Below are 27,958 nucleotides of genomic sequence, written 5' to 3'. Positions count from 1 at the left end.
AGAGAATAACATGAAGGACAGTGTGTGAGGAGAGAATAACATGGAGGACAGTCTGAGGGTGAGAATAACATGAAGGACAGTCTGTGAGGGAGAGAATAACATGGAGAACAGTTTGTGAGGGAGAGAATAACATGGAGGACAGTCTGTGAGGGTGAGAATAACATGGACAGTCTGTGAGGGAGAGAATAACATGGAGTACAGTCTGTGAGGGACAGAATAACATGGAGGACAGTCTGTGAGGGACAGAATAACATGGAGGATAGTCTGTGAGGGAGAGAATAACATGGAGTACAGTCTGTGAGGGAGAGAATAAAATGGAGGACAGTCTGAGAAGGAGAGAATAACATGGAGGATAGTCTGTGAGGGAGAGAATAACATGGAGGACAGTCTGTGAGGGTGAGAATAACATGGACAGTCTATGAGGGAGAGAATAACATGGATGACAATGTGTGAGGGAGAAAATAAAATGGAGGACAGTCTTTGAGGGAGAGAATAACATGGAGGACAGTCTGCGAGGGAGAGAATAATATGGAGGACAGTCTGTGAGGGTGAGAATAACATGGAGGACAGTGTGTGAGGGAGAGAATAACATGGAGGTCAGTCTGTGAGGGAGAGAATAACATGGAGGACAGTGTGTGAGGGAGAGAATAACATGGAGGACAGTCTGTGAGGGACAGAATAACATGGAGAACAGTCTGTGAGGGAGAGAATAACATGAAGGACAGTCTGTGAGGGAGAGAATAACATGGAGGACAGTGTGTGAGGAGAGAATAACATGGAGGACAGTCTGAGGGCGAGAATAACATGAAGGACAGTCTGTGAGGGAGAGAATAACATGGAGAACAGTTTGTGAGGGAGAGAATTACATGGAGAACACTCTGTGAGGGAGAGAATAACATGGAGGTCAGTCTGTGAGGGCGAGAATAACATGGAGGACAGTCTGTGAGGGACAGAATAACATGGAGAACACTCTGTGAGGGAGAGAATAACATGGAGGACAGTCTGTGAGGGTGAGAATAACATGGACAGTCTGTGAGGGAGAGAATAACATGGAGGACAGTCTGTGATGGAGAGAACAACATGGAGGACAGGGTGTAAGGGAGAGAATAAAAATTTTCCCTGTTTTTAAGTTTATCATATGGTAAAATAAATGGTGTCTTTGAAAACTATACGTCATCCTGTAGAAAACAAGCTGTCATACAGCGATAGATGACTAATAAAGTTTTGACTCTTAAAATAAAGACAGGAGAAAAACAATGGCAGTGTGTCCAATGGGTTAAAACTAGTGATGAGTGAATATACTCGTTACTTGAGATTTCCCGAGCACGCTCAGGTGTCCTCCGAGTGTTTTTTAGTGCTCGGAGATTTAGTTTTCCTCACCTCAGCTGAATGATTTACATCTCTTAGCCAGCTTGATTACATGTGGGGATTCCGTAGCAACCAGGCAACCCCCACATGTACTTATGCTGGCTAACAGATGTAAATCATTCAGCTGCGGCGATGAAAACTAAATCTCCGAGCACTAAAAAAATACTCGGACGTCACCCGAGCATGCTCGGGAAATCTCGAGTAACAAGTATATTCGCTCATCACTAGTTAAAACATAAATGTAAGCACCAATGTTTATATGAATACTAGATGGTGGCTCAATTTTAACGCATCGGGTATCTACTATATAATCGTCTAATTCTGTCTGTTTGTCTGTAACGGAAATCCCACGTCGCTGATTGGTCTCGCCAGCTGCCCGCGACCAATCAGCGACAGTGATATTGGCGCCGGATTTAAACACCGCTTCACTGATAATGTCTATATTTTACCTGGAAAATCCTGTGTATTGATTGCATTATTCTTAAATCTTCATAAATAAACTACATACATATTCTAGAATACCCGATGCGTTAGAATCGGGCCACCATCTAGTAATAAATAAAATTACTATTGCAGATATTCTTTACCTTCCACATTACTTTAAATGGACTTGTAACAATTTCAGGGTCATCATATAAATTGGAACTTCGTGTGCGTCTTTTTTGTCGTCATGTACTACTGGACCATTGGACCCAACGCACTGACTCTGGTTTTTGGCTTTCTAGACTATTAAAGCCATGGCCAATGGTTAACCAGGCTCGCCTACTTTACATTCTTTTTGGACCAGTCTCTACTCTAGATGGTGAGAAACTGCTATGATATGTACCAATGACATAAACTTGGTATAAAAGTAACTAAGTTTTCTTATTAAATGTTGTAGAGTGATTTACATGAGTTAACATGCTTGTAACCTTGTCCCAGGTTCTCAATCAGGAGCGAACCGCTCCCCTGCCTTTTGACTACCAGCTTGTCTGAGGATGGTGCACCCTTGTTTGATTGATAGCTCACACCAGATGGATTATAGCATCCTGATCTGAAGTGTGTGCTATCCGATTGTGCAGGCTAAAGCAACATTGTTGCTACAGCACGGGAGGAGCACAGAGGCTCTGAAGCTGGTTGGGATCTGGAGTTAACAGTTAACATATTTAAGCACTACTGCAATTTACTGATGTTTTTAAAATAGGTGACTATAATTGTAACAAAAAAAATGATTTAGATGCAACAAAATAAAATGGTAATTATGAAAAATGTTATAAAATTTGTTTTCTAAATAAAAAAAATAGATTGTGTGTGTGAAGGCACCTTAAAGTATGCAATTAGAAATATTCCTGCAACTTACACTTGATACTATTTTCTGATTTACTAAACTGGCTTTAAAAGGGAACCTGTCACTAAATTCATGCTGCACGAACCATGAGCAGCATGAATCAGATTTTGACTGCCTGATTGCAGCAAGTCATGCCTTTGTTTCAGAGAAAACTTACTTTGAAAAGCAGGCTGGGGACCATAGTAAGAGACGTGACTGGTCCTGTGCGGTCTCAGCCCTCTTCTCCCTGCTCCCCAGTTGATTGACAGTTCTATCCCATGTGTGCACATAGGTAGTGGCCGGGGTCGCACCAGACTAGTGATGTTCCTCCCTATGGCCCCTGGACAGGTTTTCAAACTTAATTTTTCTTTTTTTTTTCTGTATTTTCTTTTGTTTTTCTTACTACCCTAAATTTTGGGGGTTTTTGTGCTAGAAAGAAAATGTAACCTTCTAAATGTTGGTGATTGTAGAGTAAAAATGTCCCTACTGCTTTTTGGGTCAGAAAGGTAATCCAATACTATTATGAATAGCAGCCGAAAAAAAAAACAGACCTCAGCTATATTCACTGGCAATAGCAGTATTTTTTTCCGTAGGTAAAAAGCAGATTTACCTTCAAAGGCAACTACTGCTACATGTACCTGTAGAAATATATGAGACATATGACATGCTCTTATGAGGCTGACATTGACTATTAGGATGTTGGCGCTTATAAACTACGGTTCATACTTAGCAATGCACTTATCACCACCTAGAGGTGGTTAGAAAGTACTTCACAAAAATAACCTCTACTTTCCAAAGAAACAGTATATACATGTTTCTGAGACATCTGGTCGCTGCTTACATTTAATATGCTCTCTATATGTCTTTAGGATATATATCATGGCTGAAGATGACAGAAGGGCTGGCAGATGAGAACAGTCTTAAGGGTCTAGCTGATGCCATTAAACTTCTACATGACACAGTGTCCAAAGAGTGGACCGCTGATGATGTCATCAGTCTGGTGGATGAGCTATTAGGTAAAGTAACATACACAGGTTCACTCAATTAGGTGATGTTTGTGTGTCATCCACTGCCTCCCCAAATTTAGGCAAAGTAGCATTGTGTACTTGTGAATGATGCATGCTGCACAATTCTCTGCTGGAAGCTGAGGTTAGTAGTGATGCTCTGTATCACATGTGGATGGTATAGCTGATGTACACATATTATAACGGCAGCATGAACTAGTCTCCTCCACTACAGTGGACACTGCAGCGCGCTGGTCACACTACAATGTCTGCATCAGCTGGGCAAGCATGTCTAGAACGTCTATAAACCCTAAAAGGGTATTTTCTAGAAGTGTAGTAAACATGGTATACTGTTTTTGTTTTTTTTTTGGCTTGGTTAAAGGCAACATTGTAAATGGGAATAACTCCTAATAATATCGAGATGCTAGTCAAGTTTTATAATAGGACTGCATTATATTTCTATGTTAAAACATCAGACTATGATCAATCAAGGATTCCAGTATTTTTTTTAATGATCCCAGAGACTGAAGACAGAACTATATCTATTTTACTAATTTCTTGCACTGCTTGCTCCTTGCTTGTATGGGGCTAGGTGTCCTCTGCTCTATAATTTCTCAATAACAATCAGATCTGACGATTATGATCTTTGAGTGTCAGTATACCTAATATCATTAATCTTTTGGCAATCATGAATGCTGACAATACAGAGTAAACTCATTATACCATGATATTAATATAATTATAAAATAAACTGGATAATCTTTATAACAATTATTCCTATTAATATTGGCTTCACAGAGAAAAAAAATAACGTAAGAAAAGTTAGGCTGTTTTACTGTTCCATAGAACACTACATATAGGTCGTAATTCAGAATTTGCTATTTTTTAAGTCACTTTATCATGTCTTGCTCTCCATTGACTTTTCTTGCCCCTAATTTTTCTAATGGATGCTCACAATTTGTGAATTTTGAGCAAAGTAAAAAGAAATTGTCTTTTTTTTTGTCTAACTCATTTTTTTGCACAATTCGTGTGACATTTTGCAAAATATGTGACTTTTTTGCACTAAAGCATTGCATATTTCACAAAATATTTTGGCATGCATAAAATAACTTCTGGGGAACTGGAGTACCTTGTTGCAAATGATGAATAAGGCAAGTACTTCTTGAAAAAAAAACAAGTTAAAAGAAATTGAGCATACAGTATACCCTATAATATGTAAATAATTAAACAGTAATAGTACATGTAAATATCATTGGGTACATAGTTAATGCTATTTTGATTAAAAAAAACATAAAAGTCATCCCACTGCTACAATGTGTACCCAATCGGGGTGATCCTAGCCAGTCTCTTGTATTAAAACCTTACGTTGTGTCAGCCGACCTAAATGTGAATAAGTGAAGAGCAAGACAGGGTCCTGACTGTTCAGCCACCTGTCCATGAGAAGCTACTGTATATAGATACATGCCTAGCTCAGAAAGGAGGGTCATGCCCCTGTTTGTACACAGTACAAGAAAATGCAGCAAAACCCAAGAAATGAGCCAGAGCATAAGTTGGTATTACTGTGGTCATTTTACAGACAAATCCCAAGAAAATACAAATTGAGTATATACCATATAGTACTATAGTACGTAAATAAGTAAACAATGATAGTAGATGTAAATAGCATAGGGTACTTAGTTAACACTATTTTGAGCAAAAAAGCATAAAAGCCATCCCACTGCTATAAGATGTACCAAATCAGGATGGTCCTAGCCTGTGTCTAGTATTGAGGCTAGGTGCACACGTTGCAGATTTGTCTGCGGATTTTTCTTCACTAAATCCTCAGCTCTTGGCAGAAAACGCAGGTGCATTTTTGCTGCGTTTTTTGCGCGGTTTTGATGCGGTTTTGTATGTGTTTTTGAAAGCTAAATAAAGATGTATTATTGAACAAAAAAAAAAGATTTGCGATGTCATGTCCTGTCCAACTTCCTCTTTTACATTTGTCCCTCTGTTACATTTGTACACAACCCACACTCCATTACACACATAGATAGACAGACAGATAGATAGATAGATAGATAGATAGATAGATAGATAGATAGATAGATAGATAGATAGATAGATGGAATGAGATAGATAAATGTAGATAGATATATGGATAGTTAGGCTACTTTCACACATCAGGTTTTTGCCGTCAGGCATAATCCGGCGAGTTATGAAAAAAAAAGATCCGTTTTTTTTTTTTTTTGCCGGATCAGTTTTTTCTCACAGAGCTGTATTAGCGCCAGATTGCGCCTGATGGCCTCACGTTTCATCCGTTTCATCAGCCCGCACAGACCCCCGAGAGCCCCGCACAGACCCCCGGCAGGTCCGCACAGACCCCCGGCAGGCCCACACAGACCCCCGAGAGCCCCACACAGACCCTCGAGAGCCCCGCACAGACCCCCAGCAGGCCCGCACAGACCCCCGAGAGGCCCACACAGACCCCCGACAGTCCTGCACAGACCCCCGGCAGTCCCGCACAGACCCCGGCAGGCCCGCACAGACTCCCGGGAGGCCCGCACAGACCCCCGAGAGCCCCGCCCAGACCCCCTGCAGGCCCGCACAGACCCCCGACAGGCTCGCACAGACACTCGGCAGTCCTGCACAGACCCCCGGCAGGCCCGCACAGACCTCCGAGTGACCCACACAGACCCCCGAGAGGCCCGCACAGACCCCCGACAGTCCCGCACAGACCCCCGAGAGGCCCGCACAGACCCCCGAGAGACCCGCACAGACCCCTGATAGTCCCGCACAGACCCCCGGCAGTCCCACACAGACCCCCGGCAGGCCCGCACAGACCCCCGGCAGGTCCGCACAGACCCCCGAGAGGCCCGCACAGACCCCTGGCAGTCCCACACAGACCCCCGGCAGGCCCACACACACCCCCGAGAGACCCGCACAGACCCCCGAGAGGCCCGCACAGACCCCCGACAGTCCTGCACAGACCCCCGGCAGGCCCACACAGACCCCCGGCAGGCCCACACAGACCCCTGAGAGCCCCACACAGACCCCCTGCAGGCCCGCACAGACCCCCGACAGGCTCGCACAGACACTCGGCAGTCCTGCACAGACCCCCGGCAGGCCCGCACAGACCTCCGAGTGACCCACACAGACCCCCGAGAGGCCCGCACAGACCCCCGACAGTCCCGCACAGACCCCCGAGAGGCCCGCACAGACCCCCGAGAGACCCGCACAGACCCCTGATAGTCCCGCACAGACCCCCGGCAGTCCCACACAGACCCCCGGCAGGCCCGCACAGACCCCCGGCAGGTCCGCACAGACCCCCGAGAGGCCCGCACAGACCCCTGGCAGGCCCGCATAGACCCCCGAGAGGCCCGCACAGACCCCCGAGAGCCCCGCAAAGACCCCTGGCAGTCCCACACAGACCCCCGGCAGGCCCACACACACCCCCGAGAGACCCGCACAGACTCCCGAGAGGCCCGCACAGACCCCCGACAGTCCTGCACAGACCCCCGGCAGGCCCACACAGACCCCCGGCAGGCCCACACAGACCCCCGAGAGCCCCACACAGACCCCCGAGAGCCCCACACAGACCCCCGAGAGGCCTGCACAGACCCCGGCAGGCCCACACAGACCCCCAAGAGACCCGCACAGACCCCAGGCAGGTCCGCACAGACCCCTGGCAGGCCCGCACAGACCCTCAAGAGGCCCGCACAGACCCCCAACAGTCCCGCACAGACCCCCGAGAGGCCTGCACAGACCCCGACCATCCGCACAGACTCCGCCCGCACACACAGACACGCAGTCTCCGCCCACACTCTGCCCACACACTCCCCCCTCCTGATCTGCAGTGTTTTCACCCGCAGCTAAACCGCAGATCTTTTTTACATCTGCGGTTTTGCTGCGGATGTACTCGACTCAATGCAAGTCAATGGGTGCAGAAACGCTGCAGATCCACACAAAGAATTGACATGCTGCGGAAAAACCGCATGGTATTGTAAACCGCATGGAAAACTGCTGCAGAACATGGCATAAAACCTTGCTATGCACAGGTGGCTGAACAGTTGGGACCCCTGTCCTGCTCTGCCCTTATTCACACAAGGTGAGGTTTTAATACTAGAGACAGGCTAAGATTGATTTTTTTCTTGAACTTTGTAAAATGGCCACAGTGTGAATGTGCTATTGGGCAGTACACATATACCAAGTACACCTAGAATGCCTAAACTACAATGGCAAATAAAAAAAAAACAAACAGTTGAACTCGTAAAAAAAAAAGTGAGTTTAAAGAAGGCGCAAATTAAAAGATTAATATGACACAAATGAAAAGCAGGTGAAAAATAAACAGAATTAGACAAAAAAAAGTGCAAAAGCAATGATGAATCTGCCCCAATGTCAAAAATCTAACATACTGATAAGTTTTTCTTGTCAATTCACGGATTTGACAAAATCAACCAATTTTGATTTGTAAAATGACCATTGATCAGTAAATATTTACCCAGAAGACCGCGCTTCAGATGTGCACTGAATGATCAGTAAAAGATCATTCAGTGCACATAGGATGCCATTGTTCTTGGCAGTGTGAGTTCTGTTTATCATGTTTGTGCAGCGCAAAACATCATTTCATGCAATGAACCAGTATTTGGGTGTTCTTTTAGTGATCAGCAGCTTGATAAGACTGCAAGATTACCATGAAACAAGTGTTCATAGCAAGGTTCCTTCACGATAATCTTGTAGCGTGAATGGATCTTTGGGCCCCACATGGCTATATTGGGAATCTCCACGTTGCATGAAGCCATAATACAGCTCCCATAGGAATATATGAGGCCTTGCTGTACCCTCATATGCCTTCATTTTCATGCAAACTGGATCACCTTATTGCAGCAGACTTTAAACTTTACTTCTATTGTTAACATTACTTATTTTTTCCATTGTCAGTGGTTCCTCATGAATGGCTACTAGAAAACAATGCCCGCCTTCTCATCCTAAGCGGAAACAGTATCTGTTTTACTTTCATGGCCAGCAAGGCAATAAATGGGTGGACAGCAGATCTAGCCAGACTAGTGGTCTTTCTTGCTCTGGTGAGTGCTTAGTATAAGTAGCATGTTACTACTACTACAAAAATGTTTTTTTGCCAGTGGGTATTAAAATAAGATGCAACTCTCTATGTGGTCTCACCACATCTTAAAGAGAACCTGTCAGGTCCCCCATGCCCTCCATCCCAGCCAGGGCCAGCGTCAGCACCCGGCGTACCCGGGCAAGCGCCGGGGCCCTGGCGAGACAGGGAGGCCCATTCAGGGCCGGCGTTAGGGGCGGGCAGCTGCCAGTGCCTAGGGCCCCCGCTCCCCCAGGGGCCCTCAGCTAGCGGCACATCATGCAGCCGCTATGAGGCCCCTGTCAGGCAGGGGGGCCCACCTGCCACCAGCGCCGACTCCCCCGTTGCATTGAACTATAGCGGCGTCTGCCGGTAAAATTCAAAGCAAATGATGGAGGAGAGAGCGTCATTACAATAACTTTTACAATAGCAAGGTGACATTAACCCTTTATTACCCCATATCCCACCGCTACAGGGGAGTGGGAAGAGAGAGGCTAAGTGCCAGAATAGGCGCATCTTACAGATGTGCCTTTTCTGGGGTGGCTGGGGGCAGATGTTTTTAGCCAGGGGGGAGCCAATAACCATGGTCCCTCTCTAGGCTATTAATATCTGCCCTCAGTCACTGGTTTTCCCACTCTGGCGGAGAAAATTGCGCGGGAGCCCACGCCAATTTTTTCCGGGATTTAACCCTTTAATTTATTAGCTAGAGCCCCCACATTTTACACAGAGACACTTCTTAGATTAGTAAAGAGGAATATGTAATAAAAGAAGGGATATGAAATGGTTTACTGTATGTAAACCATGTCTCATATTATGTCGGGTTTGTGAAGGAGATAGGAAAAGCCGGCAATTGAATTACCGGCTTTTCTGCTATCTAGCGCTTAATTAAATATATATATAATATGTGTGTGTGTCTCACTGACATATATATATATATATATATATATATATATATATATATATATATATATATAGACTGTATATATGTTTTTAAGAATATTTGAGCCGATGGATCCATGATATGTCCATTTTGCAAGCCTGCAAGAAAAAATCGCCGTAGGGAAGCCATACAGATCCCATACAGATGACACACGGATAAATTTGTGCGTAAAAATCGCATCCTTGCATTGAATACGGAACAGTGTTTTGGGACAATTACTGCGTATTACGGCCGTAAAAAACGGACCGTATTTTCATACGCCTAGTGTGACGCCGGCCTAACAGTGAGTACTGCACTATGGGGCCATTCTTGGGGGGAGGGGGGCTATGCTGTATACTACATGTCTGTGCTATATACTACATGGCTGTTCTATATACTACGTGGGCCATGTATATACTACGTGGGCTGTTATATGCTATGTGGGCTGTTATATGCTACGTGGGCTGTGCTATATACTACATGGCTGTTCTATATACTACGTGGGCTGTGTTATATAATATGTGGCTGTGCTATATACAATATGGGCTGTTATATGCTACGTGAGCTGTGCTATATACTACGTGGCTGTGTTATATGCTACGTGGGCTGTTATATACTACATGGCTGTGTTATATGCTACGTGGCTGTGTTATATGCTACGTGGCCTGTTATATGCTACTTGGGCTGTGCTATATACTACATGGCTGTTCTATATACTACGTGGGCTGTGTTATATAGTATGTGGCTGTGCTATATACAATATGGGCTGTTATATGCTACGTGGGCTGTGCTATATACTACGTGGCTGTGCTATATGCTACGTGGGCTGTTATATACTACATGGCTGTGTTATATGCTACGTGGGCTGTTATATGCTACTTGGGCTGTGCTATATACTACATGGCTGTTCTATATACTACGTGGGCTGTTATATAATATGTGGCTGTGCTATATACAATATGGGCTGTTATATGCTACGTGGGCTGTGCTATATACTACGTGGCTGTGTTATATGCTACGTGGGCTGTTATATACTACATGGCTGTGTTATATACTACATGGCTGTGTTATATGCTACGTGGCTGTGTTATATGCTACGTGGGCTGTTATATACTACATGGCTGTGTTATATACTACTCTTTTGCCCGGGGCCCTCAAAAACCTGGAGTCGGCCCTGATCCCAGCAACTACATATCACTAAATTCCCTGCCTAACCAGCTATTTATGATGTTATTCACTTAAATCCATAATAACCTCTGCTTTTCTAATGCTAATTAGTCCTTTGACTAGTTGATGGGGTATTACCATTGTTTTCCCTAGACTAGTTGTCCTTCTTTGCATCTATCCTTCCCTGCTTCAGAGGCACACTGCAAATGACCAGAGATTTAGAAGACTGCATCTTCTGCACTTTCAGTCATGCATAGGTCGCCTCTGAAGCCAGGAAGCGTATACCTCGCTTCAGAGGCGTAATGATGCTGCGTAATAGAGCCACGCATATGAGAAACATTTGCAGGGAGCTGGTAATGACACTGGCTCTTGCAAATCATGTTATCACACCCACAGGGGCAGAATAACATACAAAGAGGGCCAAATAGTCTGGTGAAACTAACACCCCTTCGACTAGTCAAAGGCCTAATTAGCATAGGAAAAGCAGAGGTTCTAAATACTTTTTTTTAAACATGGATGTAAGTGAATAACTTTATAAAGGGCTTGTCAGCCAGGGAATAATATGTAATAATACATATGTGAATGCTGCTGGGTTGCAGGCCATGGGGGACCTGACAGGTTCCCTTTAAAGGTTCCCATACATATTAGATAACTGATGCTTGAACTGCTATCTCTCCAGTCTCACTCAGTCACTCAGTCACACCACCATACAATAAGAGAAAAAAGAATGGATCTACCTGTGGCAATACATTTTTGTCTCCCAAATCATAGCATTATGGACATGAAATTACTTGTATTGAAAGGTAACTTCAAAACTCAGAGAGACAGAAGAGTCTGGGAATATAAACTGATGACGACCTTTGACAGTCTTAGTGGTGGAATGAATGTGTCGCATGGATTTATGTCTTTTTACATCAACTAAGGAACTTGCCCCTCAGACTATAAGAGGTCATCACAACAGAGACCCCAATCAGGACAATAAAACATTCCTTATCTAAGAACTGGCCCAACATTTATGGACATAACTGTTTATCACTCATGGTAATTCTGCTTCATGCCACCTGTCTTATCCATGTTTTTTTTTTTTTTTGTTCTGTGCTATGTTGTGCATAAATATGTGATTCTTCAGAATTTGTATTAGTCTAGCCTGATGAAGAGACCTGAGTAGTCTCGAAAGCTTGCAATTTGTTACCATCTTTTCAGTTAGCCATTAAAAGGTATCAACCACTGAGGACTCTCAATTCTAAACATTTTTCTATCTACTGGCTAACACGGTACCAAGATATATATCTTTCCAGTCTCACTCATACACATGAATGCTCAGCCAAGTGCCTGGGTTTTCTGAGAGAGGTACTAGGAGACTCATATGACAGCAGCTTATCTCCCTACCAAACAAAAGTATCGACTGTTGAAATTCCAATAGTAGAATCCTTTTAAAGCGAACCTGTCACCAGTTTTGGCCAATGTGAAGTAAGGCCACAACCTTTCAGGACTGATATACAGCATTCTGTAATGGGGCGGGCACTGGGACCGTCTACCAGCCAGCACTTGCCTGCATTTTGGGGTGATGTATCTTTGATATATATTAATTCCTGTCTTTTTCATCTGACATGATTTTAGGCTCTATTTGAGCCGGCTCAGCACTGTCCTAGATGAGATATAATCCAGACTACACATGTCTTTGTGGGTACATCTAATGCCCCCCCTTTTTTTCTATTTGTATTATCTGTATAAAATATATACCGTATTTTTCGGACTATAGGACGCACCGGACTATAAGGCGCACCCAGGTTTTAGAGGTGGAAAATAGGAAAAAAAATATTTGAAGCAAAAAAAATGTGGTAAAATATTTAATAACATAAATAACATACTATTATATGTGGTGTTATTATATATAATAGTATGTTATTATGTTGGAAGCTGCGGGACCAGTGTGGTGTCTGTACAGTACGATATGAAGACGCTGGAGGGTGAGTATAAGGGCTCATTTCCACATGCGAGGCACACGTCCGTATCTCGCATGTGGAAACCAAGCTCTGGCGCCGGCACTTTGGAGCGGAGCTGTGCAGCTCCATGTGTTCCTATGCGGCCGCACGCTCCGCTCTGGAGTGCCGGCTCCACAGCTTGGTTTCCACATGCGAGATACGGACGTGTGCCTCGCATATGGAAATGAGCCCTAAGAATGGGTGCAGAGGGCTTATAGTGAAAGCACCACTCCAGCACTGCAAAATAACACTGGAGTGCTGCTTTAAAATCCCATGGGAGAACTATAACTCCCAGCATGTCCTGCAGATCCTATGACATGCTGGGAGTTATAGTTCACCAAAGGAGTGGCAGAGTGCTTTATTGTGTTTTGTAAAGACTGACCTCTTAATTGTGGCAACCAGCCACACTGTGGTGAAGTAAAAGCTGGAGCATCCCATGGCTGCACACACACAGAGCCCTCCCTGTTGTTGTTGCCTTTCCACAGCGCAGGACATAAGAGGAAGCTGCAGATTCTAGGTGGGAGTCTGAAGGACATGTGATGATGTCAGAAGAGGGAGGGCTCTGAGCTGCCATGTGATGCTCCAGCCCGCCCACTCCTGACATCACACAGGTCCTGTTTGTGCACCACAGACAGCTCAGCGTCCAGCACAGGCAGGTATGCAGCGATCTCCTGGCCCCTGCTGCTGCTGCCTCCTCCCCCGGACACACAGATTCTCCCCAGAATCAGTGCTGGGGAAACTGTGTGTCGCTGCTTAAGTGCAGTATTCATTTGCTGCTCCCGGCTCACCGCTCAACTGATCGGTGGGCGGGGAGCAGCTAATGAATATTCACTGCACTTAATCAGCGGGGCCATGTGCTTTCCCCAGCAGCTGATTCCGGCAGCGGGGACATCCTGAAGTGGGATATCATTGCGATCCCACTCGCTGCTGCCCCCCTCCCCACATGCTATATCCGTACTATAAGACGCACCCACACTTTCCTCCCAAATTTGGAGGAAAAAAAGTGCGTCTTATAGTCCGAAAAATACGGTACTATATAGTATGGTTCTCAGTGCCCTTTTACATTTTGTTGGGTGACTCTGTTGTCACCATTGCTTCCTTGCCTTCCACAATAAAGCAATTTTATCAAAGACCATAGGTTATTGATTGGATTTTTTCCTCCTCCCTTGCTAGCATTCTGTAATGCTGTATATCTGCCCCCAACCTGACCTGTAACAGAAGAAAAAAAACTTTTTTTTATACTTACTTGCGGGGCGGTCCGGTCCGAGGGGAGTAGCAGGTCTTGGTCTGGCGCCTCCCATCTTCTTGCGATCGCCGCCCTCCTGCTTGCTTCATGTGGATGACACGTCCCTGTGTCATCCTCACAATCTCCTCGGCACCACACTCCTGCATAAGTGTACTTCTCTGACCTGTTGAGGGCAGAGCAAAGTACTGCAGTGCGCAGGTGTTGGGAAAGGTCAAAGAGCCCCGGCGCATGCGCACTGCAGTACTTTACTCTACCCTAGTCAGTAATGCCTGCACAGGAGTGCGATGCTGAGGAGATTGTGTGGATGATGTAGGGATGCATCATCCACATGAAGGAAGCAGGAGGACAGCGATCATAGGAAGATGGGAGGCGCCGGACCAAGACCAGAAACACCCTTAGTACCGGCCCGGCCCACAGGTGAGTATAATAAAAGGTCGGGTTGGGGGCAGATGTACAGCATTATAGAATGCTGTATATAAGCCCTGAAAGGTGGTGGCCTTAACTCATATCAGCCAAACCTGGTGACAGGTTCCCTTTAAATCTATCATTTTTATTGAAATTTTTGCTAAATAACAACATTTTCAAAGTGAGTGAACCACATCCAGTACGCAGACTGGGCAACTAACCACGTTGGTATTGTTAATATGATATATAAATATCTGATTAAAGATAACCATAGTTATTAAGAAAATGTCAATTAATATATGTATGGGAGGTAAAATCTAAAAAAAAATGTAAAATTAAAATTCAAAAATATATAAAAAGCCATCATCAAAGAAAAGGGTGCAAGGGGAACATTTCCAGTTGAAGCATTAGATCTATAATCCCTTTAGTGCTTAAATATTAATGCGAAGTTGGCCTAGGTTGTTTTTAGGTCTTCTAAGATATACCATGCAGTATTGACGAAAGATTCTACAACATTTCTTAATTTCTCAGATGTACAAAACTTTATAATAAACTGCTTCCATATTGGAAGGCATTTGCCTGCTTGTGACTCTTTGCTGATAGACTCATCTGGCTTCATCTCAATAAGGTGTTTTAGTTTAGTTATTAATTCCTGTAATGAGGGGTAATCAGTTCTAACAAACATTTAAGAATTTGCTGTTTGTTAAAGCACCACTCCAGCGGGTTTTTTTTTTTCACTGCTGGAGTGGTGCTTTAAATGTAAGTCCTCTGCCCACGGTCATATACTCATCCTCTGGCATCTTCACTGTTTTTATGCGCCGGTGTGATCCCACAGCACCCTCTTGTGAGCGCAGCTCCTGAGTGGCCAAAACTCAGAAGCTGTGTCACAAGCTCTCAATGCAGGTCTATGAGAGCCTGAACGAGTATCTCTAAGGCTACGTTCTCTGTCCCCCATGATGACCTTATCTCTTCCTCAGATCTCACCTTCGGGAAAAAGGGTTCTGGAAGCTGTGGTCCCTCCTTAAATGTACAGTCTCTGCATTTCTCTCCGTGGTGCAGTCATGGGGGACAGAGAAAATTGTAGTTACTTACCGATAACGGTATTTCTCTGAGCCCATGACAGCACCCGTACATTAAGCAAACAGAAGGCTGACAGCACTCACTAACTGGGGCGCCCGTTCAAGTCCAGGGAACCATCCAGGACCATAGAAGATTCAAGCGAAAAAGGAACAGCGCTCCATCCAGGTGTATAGTATAAAAAATAGAAGTTTATTCTGCCATATAACAGCTGTTATATGGCAGAATAAACTTCTATTTTTTATACTATACACCTGGATGGAGCGTTGTTCCTTTTTCGCTTGGCACCCGTACATTCTCTCCCTTCACATAAGAGTGCGCACATTGATAGAATGTACCTATGCTAAGCACCTAAGTAAATAGTCACGCGGTATCTCGGCTAAAGTCTTCAAGTAACGTTGATTTAGATTCTGTTTTAACTTAAGCTCCCATCATGCTCTGTAAACAACTGATGCGGGAGAGAGGTACCACCTTTTTATCTGTAGGTTTCCTGTCCTTGGTGGGCGGATCCCCTCTCTCTCCGTGGTGCCGTCATGGGCTCAGAGAAATACCGTTATCGGTAAGTAACTACAATTTTCACACTTGCGTCATTTAGATCCGTCGCAATGCGTCGTTTTGGGAAAAAAAACGCATCCTGCAAATGTGCCCGCAGGATGTGTTTTTTTCCCATAGACTTGTATTGCCGACGGATCGCGACATATGGCCATACGTCGCGTCCATCATGCACTGGATGCATCGTTTTGGTGGTCCGTCGTCACGAAAAAACATTCAATGTAACGTTTTTTCGTACGTCGCATCCGCCATTTCCTACCGTGCATGCGTGGCCGGATCTCCACCCCCTCCTCCCCGTTGAAAAACTGCATCCGCTGCCCACGTTGTGCCGAAGTTTCACAACGTCCGTCGGTAAGTCGCGACGGCCGCGTACCGACGCAAGTGTGAAAGTAGCCTTAGACTTACAGTGATTAGTGACATCCTGCTCACTCCATGAAACTCTGGAGCAGCCAGCAGGTCACAAACTGCAGGAGACAGACCGCTGCAGCTGCGGAGAGAGATGCAAACACTGGAAGGTGAATATCAGCATGGGGCAGGGGATGTGGATTTTAAGCACCACTCCAGCGGTGAAAAAAAAACCTGCTGGGGTAGTGCGTTAATAAGAGAAGAGTAAAAGTATAAGAGAAGTATGTAAAAGTTTTGTGGGGTATTTGAGTTGGTCAAATTCGGCTTCTGAGTCACTCCAATAGTTTAATAGAGTGAATTGACTGTGCTGTTTCAGTCACCGCCATAGAGATGAATTGTAGTTAGAGCTGCATGGGATAGAAGGGAATTATGGATTATTTTACCTTAATTTTTCTAAACATCGTTTCTTAAAGACAGAGGCGTAGCTAGGGTTTTGGTTCGGGGGGGCCAAGTTTCTGAGTGGGCCCCTAACCAGGTAACCCTGATTACAACTGGGTGACGCACCCTAATAGTGGAGGAGAACCTCATCAGATGACCACGCTGTTGCTTAAAATAATCTCTATATAAAGACCAATAATGATATTACCGCCATATGGTCAGTGGTAGATACCAGTCAGAACATATAAGAGATTACAGCACAGTTATGGATGGTGACTTACCGCTGACGTTCTTTCTGATGGAATCGTTCACTTTTCCAGTCTTTTCCATCTGGCCCAGACCGACATGACAACTTCTTCCAGCCAGGACTCGGCTGCAGAGAATGCAGCAAAGACACATTTCACTTCTAACATTTTCAGCACTGTTCCCAATGGGACTATTTCCAATCTGCACAAACTCCTCATCCTGCTCATACCCCAAATACTGAGCCTCTGCTGCTGTATGTGTCCCTATTACTGCACCTGCTGTGTGGTTCTCTGTGCCCTCTAAATTCTAAAGCAACCCTCTAGAATGTACACTGCTCAAAAAAATAACGGGAAAATTTAAACAACAGAATATAACTCCAAGTAAATCAAACTTCTGTGAAATCAAACTGGAATCCACTTAGGAAGCAACACTGTTTGACAATCAAATTCACATGGAATAGACAACAGATGGAAATTATTGGCAATTATCAAGACACACTCAATAAAGGAGTGGTTCTGCAGGTAGGGACCACAGACCACATCTCAGTACCAATGCTTTCTGGCTGATGTTTTGGTCACTTTTGAATGTTGGTTGTGCTTTCACACTCGTGGTAGCATGAGATGGACTCTACAACCCACACAAACGGCTCAGGTAGTGCGGCTCATCCAGGATGGCACATCAATGCGAGCTGTGGCTAGAAGGTTTGCTGTGTCTGTCAGCATAGTGTCCAGAGGCTGGAGGTGTGAAGAGGGAGCAGCCGCCATCTTGGATATGGGGCATAATGCTGGCCTAATATCAGAGATTGGCCTGACTCCATTTTGTCTCATATCAGAATTCACCTGGTCACATGTCTGCAGGGACATGATCACTGCTGGCCCCCACCTTTTCCCTACTTGAATGAAGACCCTTTAGAATGGTAATGGACTGAGACCAGTGTAGCAGGCAGAGGGCACTTCAAAGATTGAATGAGGAAGCCACGCCAGCAGGGGGCATGGAGGTGCCTGGGGGCTCAATTAATGCATACATGTCAGATGGCTACAGGAGGACACGTCTATTGTCTTCCCAGCCGGACTGTCTACAACATGAAATTATGAATTATAGACGCATCATCCGAGGTACAGGCTCATAAAAAATATCCTCAGAGCCCTGAAGAAATTGCGCATCTGACAGTGCAACTCCCGGGTCAATGAGAGTTCTGGAACCTGAGATATAGAGATCAGCCTCCCACAGCGATCGAATGGGTCCAGGTTTGATCCCTGTACAACCGGCAGAACAAACCGCATGCGCTGGTACCGCCCGTGTACTGATCCGATCATCCTGAGAGAAGTTATTCCATTTATTAGGTATTGGGAATAGATTCTGCAGGGAAGCTGAAGGGTGGAGATTGTTAGCCCACCCAGGTACAGGGGGGAGGGACACAGAAGGATTAAGAGCTGGGGACACATGGAGAGTCAGACACAACAGAAGAAGATGATGATGAAATAAGGAACAGGGCATATGCCAGCCAGAGGGGAGCAAGCACATGCTTTTTGGGGGCTGCCCGGCATATAGAAGTCTTGTACCTGTGGAATGCAGAGCTCCCCGGCCTTCACAAGCGACCTTCAACCTGGTAAATTGACCTCCAGCTTTATACCTCTAAGCCTTGTACTATTATTGTTATATTTTACTCTGACTAACTCTTGGTATATTTTTACTGTATATTTCTTGTAATTATCTAGTGCGCCCTTAAGGCAATTAAACCATAAATTAATTTGGACTGATCCTTTTATTCTGATTGCGAATCTTAGAATACCCAGCGTGGGTAACAGGGCAGTCTCCCCGGCGGCCATTTGCTCTAGGTGCAGTTCCCTTATTGACCTGAGAGACAAAGGAGGTGCCGGAGAGCTGTGCCTGTGTAGTTACGTCACAGATTAGTGACGTGGGAGGAACCAGTTTTCTTCACAGAGGCGCTATTAGGAGTCAGGCCAGTACACTAGGAGAAGTGGAGGGGGCCGTAGAGGGCAATAACCCAGCAGCAGGATCACTACCTCAGCCTTTGTGCAAGGAGGAACAGGAGGAGCACTGCCAGAGCCCTGCAAAATGACCTTCAGCAGGCCACAAATGTGCATGTGTCTGCACAAACTGTTAGAAACCAACTTCATGAGGATGGTCTGAGTGCCCGATGTCCACAGATGGAGGTTGTGCTCACACATGGCATTTTGGCATTTTCAACAGAACACCAGGATTGGCAAATTCGCCACTGGCACCCTGAGCTCTTCACAGATGAAAGCAGGTTCACACTGAGCACATGTGACAGACGTGACAGAGTCTGGAGACGCCGTGAAGAGCAATCTGCTGCCTGCAACATCCTTCAGCATGACCCGTTTGGCAGTGGGTGAGTAATCGTGTGGGGTGGCATTTCTTTGGAGGGCTGCACAGCCCTCCATGTGCTCGCCAGAGGTAGCCTGACTGCCATTAGGTGCAGAGGTGAGATCCTCAGACCCCTTGTGAGACCATATGCTGGTGACGTTGGCCCTGGGTTCCTCCTAATGCAGGATAATGCCAGACCTCATGTGGCTGGAGTGTGTCAGCAGTTCCTGCAAGATGAAGGCATTGTAGCTATGGACTGGCCCGCCCATTCCCCAGACCTGAATCCGATTGAACACATCTGGGATATCATGTCTCGCACCATCCACCAGGATCACGTTGCACCACAGACTGTCCAGGAGTTGGCGGATGCTTTAGTCCAGGTCTGGGAGAAGATCCCTCAGTAGACCATCCACTTCCTCATCAGGAGTATGCCCAGGCATTATAAGGAGATCATACAGGCACGTGGAGGCCACACACACTACTGAGCATAATTTCCTTGTCTTGAGGCATTTCCACTGAAGTCGGATCAGCCTGTAACTTCATTTTCCACTTTGATTTTGAGCATCATTCCAACTCCAGACACCCGTGGGATATTCGTTTTGATTTACGTTGATCATTTTTAGGTTTTATTATTCTCAACACATTCCACTATGTAATGAATAAAGATTTACAACTGGTATATTTAATTCAGTGATATCTAGGATGTGGGATTTTAGTGTTCCCTTTATTTTTTTGAGCAGTGTAGTAATGCCAGGTGCAATTGCCCTAGAAAATAGTGCCCATGTTCTGTCCCCTAAAAAGTAATAATGCCCTGTGTGCTCCTTTGACAGTCACAGTAACCTGAAGGTTCCCCTATAACAATAAGTGCCCACTTTACATTTAGTAATGTCCCGAGTCTACCCCCTTTAAAGCTCCCCTCTACACAATATGATGCTTTCTCATACAGTCTAATGCCCTCACTACATATATATACTGACCCCTTAGTATTCCCCAAACGCTTTGATTATTATTTTTTATTATTATTTATTTATATAGCACCATTAATTCCATGGTGCTGTACATGAGAAGGGGTTACATCAAAATACAAATATCACTTACAGTAAACAAAACTAACAATGACAGACTGGTACAGAGGGAAGAGGACCCTGCCCTTGCGGGCTTACATTCTGCAGGTTTATGGGGAAGGAGACAGTAGGTCGAGGATTGCAGTAAGCTCCAATGGTGTTGAGGTGGCCGTGTGGTCTTTACAGGCTGTAAGCTTCCTTGAAGAGGTGGGTTTTCAGGTTTCTTTTGAAGGATCCAAAAGTAGTGGATAACCGGATGTGTTGGGGCACTGAATTCCAGAGGATGGGTGATATTCGGGAGAAGTCTTGGAGGCGATTGAGTGAGGAGCGAATAAGCGTGGAGGAGAGGAGGAGGTCTTGGGAGGACCGGAGATTACGTGAGGGAAAATATTGAGAGATTAGTGTGGAAATATACGGAGGAGAAAGGTTATGGATGGCTTTGTAGGTCAGTGTTAGTAATTTAAACTGGATACGCTGGGAAATTGGGAGCCAGTGAAGGGATTTGCACAGAGGTGAAGCAGGAGTGTAGCGAGGAGAGAGATTAATTAGTCGGGCAGCAGAGTTAAGGACGGACTGGAGGGGTGCGAGAGTGTTAGAAGGTAGGCCACAGAGGAGTATGTTGCAGTAGGCGGGAGATGATTAGGGCATGCACAAGCATTTTGGTAGAGTGTGGGTTGAGGAAAGGACGGATTCTGGAAATATTTTTGAGCTGGAGGCGACAAGAGGTGGCGAGAGCTTGGATGTGCGGTTTGAAGGACAGGGCAGAGTCAAGGGTTACTCTGAGGCAGCAGATATTGGGGACAGGGGAAAGTGTGATTTCATTTATTTTGATAGATAGATCAGGTAGGGAAGATATGCGTGATGGAGGAAAAATAATGAGTTCAGATTTGTCCACATTGAGCTTGAGGAAGCAAGAGGAGAGGAAGGAGGATATGGCTGATAGCTCTAACACTAATCTCCACACTGTATGATGACCCCTTAGATAGCCTCCATATAGTATAATGCACCAAACAATCCTCAATATAGTATAATGCACTCCCGATAGGCAGACTCTATAGTATAATGCACTCCCCATAGGCAGCCTCTAAAGTGTAATGCAGCCCCTAATATATTGCACCCCATAGACAGCCTCTATAGTGTAATGCAGCCTCTAATATAATGCACCCCCATAGGAAGCCTGTATAGTATAATGCAGCCCCTAATATAATGCACCCCCATAGGCAGCCTCTATAGTGTAATGCAGCTCCATAGGCAGCCTGTATCGTATATTGCACCCCCATAGTCAGCCTGTATAGTATAATGCATCCCCATAGGCAGCCTGTATAGTATAATGCACCCCCATAGGCAGCCTGTATAGTTTATTGCACCCCCAAAGGCAGCCTGTATAGTATAATGCACCCCCATAGGCAGCCTGTATAGTATATTGCACCCCCATAGGCAGCCTGTATAGTTTATTGCACCCCCATAGGCAGCCTGTATCGTATATTGCACCCCCAAAGGCAGCCTGTATAGTATAATGCACCCCCCATAGGCAGCCTGTATAGTATATTGCACCCCCATAGGCAGCCTGTATAGTTTATTGCACCCCCATAGGCAGCCTGTATAGTTTATTGCACCCCCATAGGTAGCCTGTATAGTATATTGCACCCCCATCGGTGGCCTGTATAGTATAATGCACTCCATAGGCAGCCTGTATCATATATTGCACCCCCAAAGGCAGCCTGTATAGTATAATGCACCCCAATAGGAAGCCTGTATAGTATAATGCATCCCCATAGGCAGCCTGTATAGTATAATGCACCCCCATCCATAGGCAGTCTGTTTAGTATAATGTACCCCCATAGGCACCCTGTATAGTATAATGCACCCCCATAGGCAGCCTGTATACATAGTATAATGCACCCCCCATAGGCAGCATGTATAGTATATTCAATATACTATACAGGCTGCCTATGGGGGTGCATTATACTATACAAGCTGCCTATGGGGGTGCAATATACTATATTGCGTCCCCATAGGAGCCTGTATACTATATTGCATCCCCATAGGCAGCCTCTACAGTATAAAACACCCCCAAAGGCAGACTCTATAACATGATGTACCCCCATAAAAAAAATAAATCCAATACTCACATCTCTTCCTCCTGGTTCCTCCGCTGCTCTGAGCGCCCGCATGTCTCCGGACCGTGGGCACTGAGTAGAGACGTCATCGCAAACCCCTGTCAGTGTCGGTGATGTCAGACCCTAAAGAACAAAAAGACAGCGCCACCTGTAGTGACGTTTCGGTCAACAGACCTTTATCAAGCTTTTTGTTCTTTGTGTTCTTGATACAGGCCGGGATGGGCTCCCTGGTTTTGGACGTGCGCCCTTGTGTCCGCTGAGACCTTCAATTTATATATGAAAGGGTGCGGTTTTGACTTTCTTTTGTTTTGACTCTGGTGATGTCAGATCCTGACAGGGGGATGATGGGAGAGGGATCGTAACACTCCTTCTCTCATCAATGCAGTCAGCTGTATCGGCTAAATGCCGACACAGCTGAACCTGAGATTATGGGTGGGGGGCCACTGCTGGCACCGGGCCCCCCATCACCTGTTCAGGGGCCCCATAGCAACTGGGCAGCAGAGCAGGGAGATCGATTCTCCCTGCTCTGCCGCAGAATGTAACTATATTGGCACTCTGCGGGTGCCGATACAGTAGCGTAGCTCTGGGTGGGCCCCCTCAGAGCGCGAGGCCCGGGGCGATGGCCCCCTCCACCCCCCCCCCCAGTAGCTATGCTACTGGTTAAAGAGGAACTAATTGTATTAGTGCAACATTAACAAGACAACTAATGTAGATGCCCTGTCTGAAAAAAATGTATTGAACTACACTGTGTTCCAAATTAGTATGCAAATAATATTTCCTCATATTTTCTCTAAATTACCTATCTGAATTGCAGTCATTGTTATTTTCCAGTCATCTACTATTCTAGTATAATTGCAATGTTTTGGAACAAACTGCCTATGAAAACAGTATCTTTTTAAAAAAAATAAACACTCAAAATGCATGTTCCAAATTATTATGCACAGCAGAGTTTTCAACCTTTTTTTTATTATTTTGAACAAAAAAATGGTCAATTGTGAAGTTATAAGCATTATCAGCTTATTACAAAATGAAATCAAACAGTTTTCAAGTGAAAACTTTATTCTAGGTGATGTTACATTTGCACATAGGACCCCTTGTTCGAAAGAAGCTTCTGAACTCTCGTCCATTGAATTTGTCAGTTTTTGGATGGTTTCTGCTTCAGTTGTTTTGCATGTGGACAGAATACCCTCCCAGAGCTGTTGCTTAGATGTGAACTGCCTCCCGCCATCATAGACACTCCTTTTGATGATGCCCCAGAGGTTCTCAATGGGGTTGAGGTCAGGGGAAGATGGTGGCCACACCGTAAGTTTGTACTCTTTTATGCTCATAGCAGCCAGAGATGCAGATGTGTTTTTTGCAGCGTGAGACGGTGCATTATCATGCATGAAAATGATCTTGCTGCGGAAAGTACGGTTCTTCCTCTTGAACCATGGCAGGAAGTGTTGTTTTAGAAACTCCACATAGATTATGGAGTTCATCTTTACCCCTTCAGGGATCATAAAGGGGCCGACAATCTCTCTCCCCATGATTCCAGCCTAAAACATTACTCCACCTCCTCCTTGTTGGCGGCTTAGCCGTGTTTTCATGGGATGTCCATCAACCAGCCATCCTCCACTTCATCCATCTGGACCATCGAGCGTTGCACAGCACTCATCGGTGAACAAAACAGTTTGGAAGTCAGTCTTCATGTATCGTTTGGCCCACTGGAGCCATTTCTGCTTGTGTGCAGTGGATAGAGGTGGTCGACAGGATGGCTTACGCACAGCTGCAAACTTTTGAAGGACCCTGCATCTTGTTCCGGGGACGTTGGAGGCACCAGCAGCTTCAAAAACTTGTCTGCTGCTATGACAAGGCATTTTTGCAGCTGCTCTTTTAACCTTACGCAATTGCCTGTTGGAAAGAGTCCTCAATTTTCCTTATCAGCACGCACACGTGTGTGCTGGGAATCAGCTACATACTTCTTGATTGTGCGATGATCACGATGAAGTGTCTTGGCAATGTTGATTGTAGTCATGCCTTGACCTAAATACTCCACAATTTGTTGCTTCTCAGCAGCCGACACATCCTTTTTCTTTCCCATTTTGGCAAAAAATGTAGGCTGCTTAATAATGTGGAACAGCCTTCTCAAGTAGTCTTGCCTTTATTTGGACACACCTGCCAAACTAATTTGCACAGGTATCTGCAATTGCTTTCAGTGATATAAAGAGCCCTGACACACATCGCCATCAATGAGTTTAAATGACAAACAAAAAAATTCTAACCTTATCACTCCTAAACTCTTTGTGCATTATTTGGAACACAGTGTATATTCCTTAGAGGTTTCCATATAGCATGTGCTGTATTTTGGTTTAGTGAAGGGGAGTTTTGGTGCACTGTGAAGCAAGTATGCTAGCTGGCTAATGTCTGGATTGTATAAGTTATTTAAAGATGTCTGTTGCTTCTTAGCTCCCCTCATCAGCCCAACCATTTCTTAGCACACTTCTTTTTTATGTGCAAGTCAGGTTTGTGAAAAGGATTTGTACTGTATGGACTGGGCAGTGAAAATGATGCAGAGAATTACTAAAGTTTTTAGCACTCAGCAAGAGAGAAAAACCTTCCTGCAGAACATAGAAAACTCATTTGCTCGTATTATCATGGATTTGCTGCAATCAGTCATCTCAGGTTAGTGTCTATTTCTTTTATCCTCACAGACTCAACATTTTTGGATTAGTAATTATTTTAACTAACATCTATTACCCTCAATCCCTTATATTCATCTCTCAGAAAGCAAATGGGCTTCATTTCCTTCATGAGTATTTGGTGAGTTTTGATGCTGTAGATTTTTTGCAGCATTTATGCATCAATTAGATAAATTAGCTTACTTGCGTTTATTATTTGCATTTTTATAATGTTTTTGACACTGTTTTTTTTCTGTTTTAGATACATCATGTTTTAAATGTTTTTGATACTTCCTAGTATTTGGCTTTGACAAAACTGTATTGATACAGTCATGGGTGGATTACATGTATTTTATGCCTGCAGATTTTACACATCTAATGCAATTCTGCAGTCTGCACATGAAACTCAACGTATTCAAAGGAGAAATTGACATGATGCAGATTTGAAACACGCATTGCAGAATATTTCTATATATCCCATCCCATATTTGCTGGAACTACAGGAACTGTAAGATTCTGTGAAAATAAGCAGCATCGAAAACTCAGCAAACAATTCATTATGGGAACTTAACCTTAGAGTTTCATTGAATTCTGCCTATCCATAACGTTGAAACTTTCTCATGTATGTGAAGTGGGAATAGCCACTATTAAGACCACTGAAATAAATTAAAGGCATAACAATATACACATTATATAAACAATTGTTTTATCACCTTTCTATGCCTTTATTGCCAATTATTGTTAGAGCCAGAGTCAAGAAGATCCTGGGCCCTCATGCAAAATCTGTAACTGTGACCAACACTTATAATACTGCTATCTTCCGAAGCCTTCAATACTTTGTGCACTGAAGAAAAATTTTTTTGCCTAACTTTTAATGTCTATTTGTTCCAAAACCAGGTATCATAATAGAATACGTATATTTTAAAGTTTGAACGTTATTCCATATTAATTAGAGTGGGGATAATTTCCTGATCACTGGGGGTCTAAGGCTATGTGCACACGTTGCGGATTTCTTTGCTGATTTTTCCGCTCAGTTTTTGAAAAATCTGCAGGTAAAACGCACTGCATTTTACCTGCAGATTACCCCCAGATTTACCGCAGATTTCCAGAGTTTTTTTGTGTGGATTTCACCTGCGTTTTACCACCTGCGGATTCCTATAAAGGAACAAGTGTAAAACGCTGCGGAATCCGCACAAAGAATTGACATGCTGCAGAAAATACAACGCAGTGTTTCCACGCGGTATTTTCCGCAGCATGGGCACTGCGGATTTTGTTTTCCATAGGTTTACATGGTACTGTAAACCGGATGGAAAACTGCTGTGAATCCGCAGCGTCCAATCCGCTGCAGATCCACAGGCAAATCCGCAACGTGTGCACATACCCTAAAGCTATCTGCACTAAGCTGGTCTTCGGCACTCCCATAAGAATGAATGCTTTGCGCACGATTGTACTCCGCCCCATATACATGAGGGTTTTTTAGGGATCGATGGTGTTCCCAGCTGATGGCTGTTATCTCCTATCTCACTGATAGTGTATAACTTTCGAATTTAAGAAAGTGTCTTTAAATAATGTATACACCACAGTACTGCAGATTTTTTTTATTTTTTTTTTGCAGGGGAACGCAATGAAGAAGACAGTGGCTTTCTAAATCTATTCCATCTGGTTAATGCTCAGGCAAACTTCCACAAAGAGGTCCTCTGTTTGACACTCAACTCTACTTCTGTCTGAGAAAAAACTTGAGAGATCATTGCAAGTTCTTAAATAAAAGGTTTTAAGGGGTTTCCAGCAGTTGTAATGTGATGGTGAAATTGCCACTTATGCTGGACAGCGAACAGTATGACAGAATGTAGAGACATTCACGTAAGCATGATACATACCCTTACACCAATATGGGGACGTGAATAACTCACAGGTTCTTTCCTAGGATAGTAGCTGGAGGCACAAACTATTTTATTTTTAATATTCTCTGGCCAACTTTTTGCTCAATACAAAATTTCCTTATATTGGTGAATTTAAAGTGAATGCAAAGATAAAATTTCCCAATATTTTAATTATTAATAGCGAGTTGTCTATTTAGGTAACTTCTATTCAGAATTTCTTTAATGTTAGAAATGTGTTTTTTACTAAGTACGGTAGTTTTTCATGTAGGCATTTCAACTACACTGATTAATAGAACGTGTAAATTTACAATGAACACAAAGCTTATGAGTATTTATTAATAGAGCTATGTCAATACCAGTGTTATTCTGCTCTTTTTGGTGTCATTTGGTTGTTCAACTACTTCATTTGCACTGTACAAATAGCCTGCATTTCATCAGAAGTATAGTAATATATAGCTGTATGAGTGTATGCGTATCATCACTTTCAGAAATAATTTATGCCTTGTCAATGGAGAAAAATAAAGACTATGAAACGTTCTAATGTAATTTTTTTATTTACTGATGACTTTGGTATAATTATGTAGTAAAAAGGATACATTTTATAAGATATAGATGATAGTGTACGTATGCATCCTAAGGCAGCAGTTAAAAAAGGCAAATAAAACTTCCTCTTATTTTTCAAAGATATGAGGGTTGCATAAAAATATATATTTCAGAAAACCCAATCCTTAATTTGAAGGTAAATAATATTTTGCT

The 27,958-nt window shown here is 44.2% G+C and overlaps 1 protein-coding gene across 6 annotated transcripts in view; it reads left to right on the top strand.

The window, feature by feature from the left end:
* FBXO47 (F-box protein 47) overlaps positions 1-27,739 on the top strand; it is a 294,585-nt gene extending 266,846 nt beyond the window's left edge. For 4 of the 6 annotated variants that reach the window (XM_077252314.1, XM_077252317.1, XM_077252313.1 and 1 more), the window contains 5 exons: positions 1,994-2,170; positions 3,544-3,690; positions 8,596-8,738; positions 25,167-25,326; positions 26,938-27,739. In XM_077252314.1, the coding sequence (XP_077108429.1) occupies positions 1,994-2,170; positions 3,544-3,690; positions 8,596-8,738; positions 25,167-25,326; positions 26,938-27,050 (740 nt within the window). In that variant the 3' untranslated portion in view covers positions 27,051-27,739. Of the gene's footprint in view, positions 1-1,993; positions 2,171-3,543; positions 3,691-8,595; positions 8,739-25,162; positions 25,327-26,937 lie in introns of all 6 variants that reach the window. The other 2 variants (XR_013213411.1, XM_077252316.1) reach the window with 2 other exon arrangements.
* The last annotated feature ends 219 nt before the right edge of the window (positions 27,740-27,958 follow it).

This window comes from Ranitomeya variabilis, chromosome 4 (genome assembly GCF_051348905.1).
Source record: "Ranitomeya variabilis isolate aRanVar5 chromosome 4, aRanVar5.hap1, whole genome shotgun sequence".
Taxonomy (NCBI): domain Eukaryota; kingdom Metazoa; phylum Chordata; class Amphibia; order Anura; family Dendrobatidae; genus Ranitomeya; species Ranitomeya variabilis.
The sequence above is the reverse complement of the archived record's forward strand: the minus strand, read 5'-3'. Positions and strand labels throughout refer to the sequence as shown.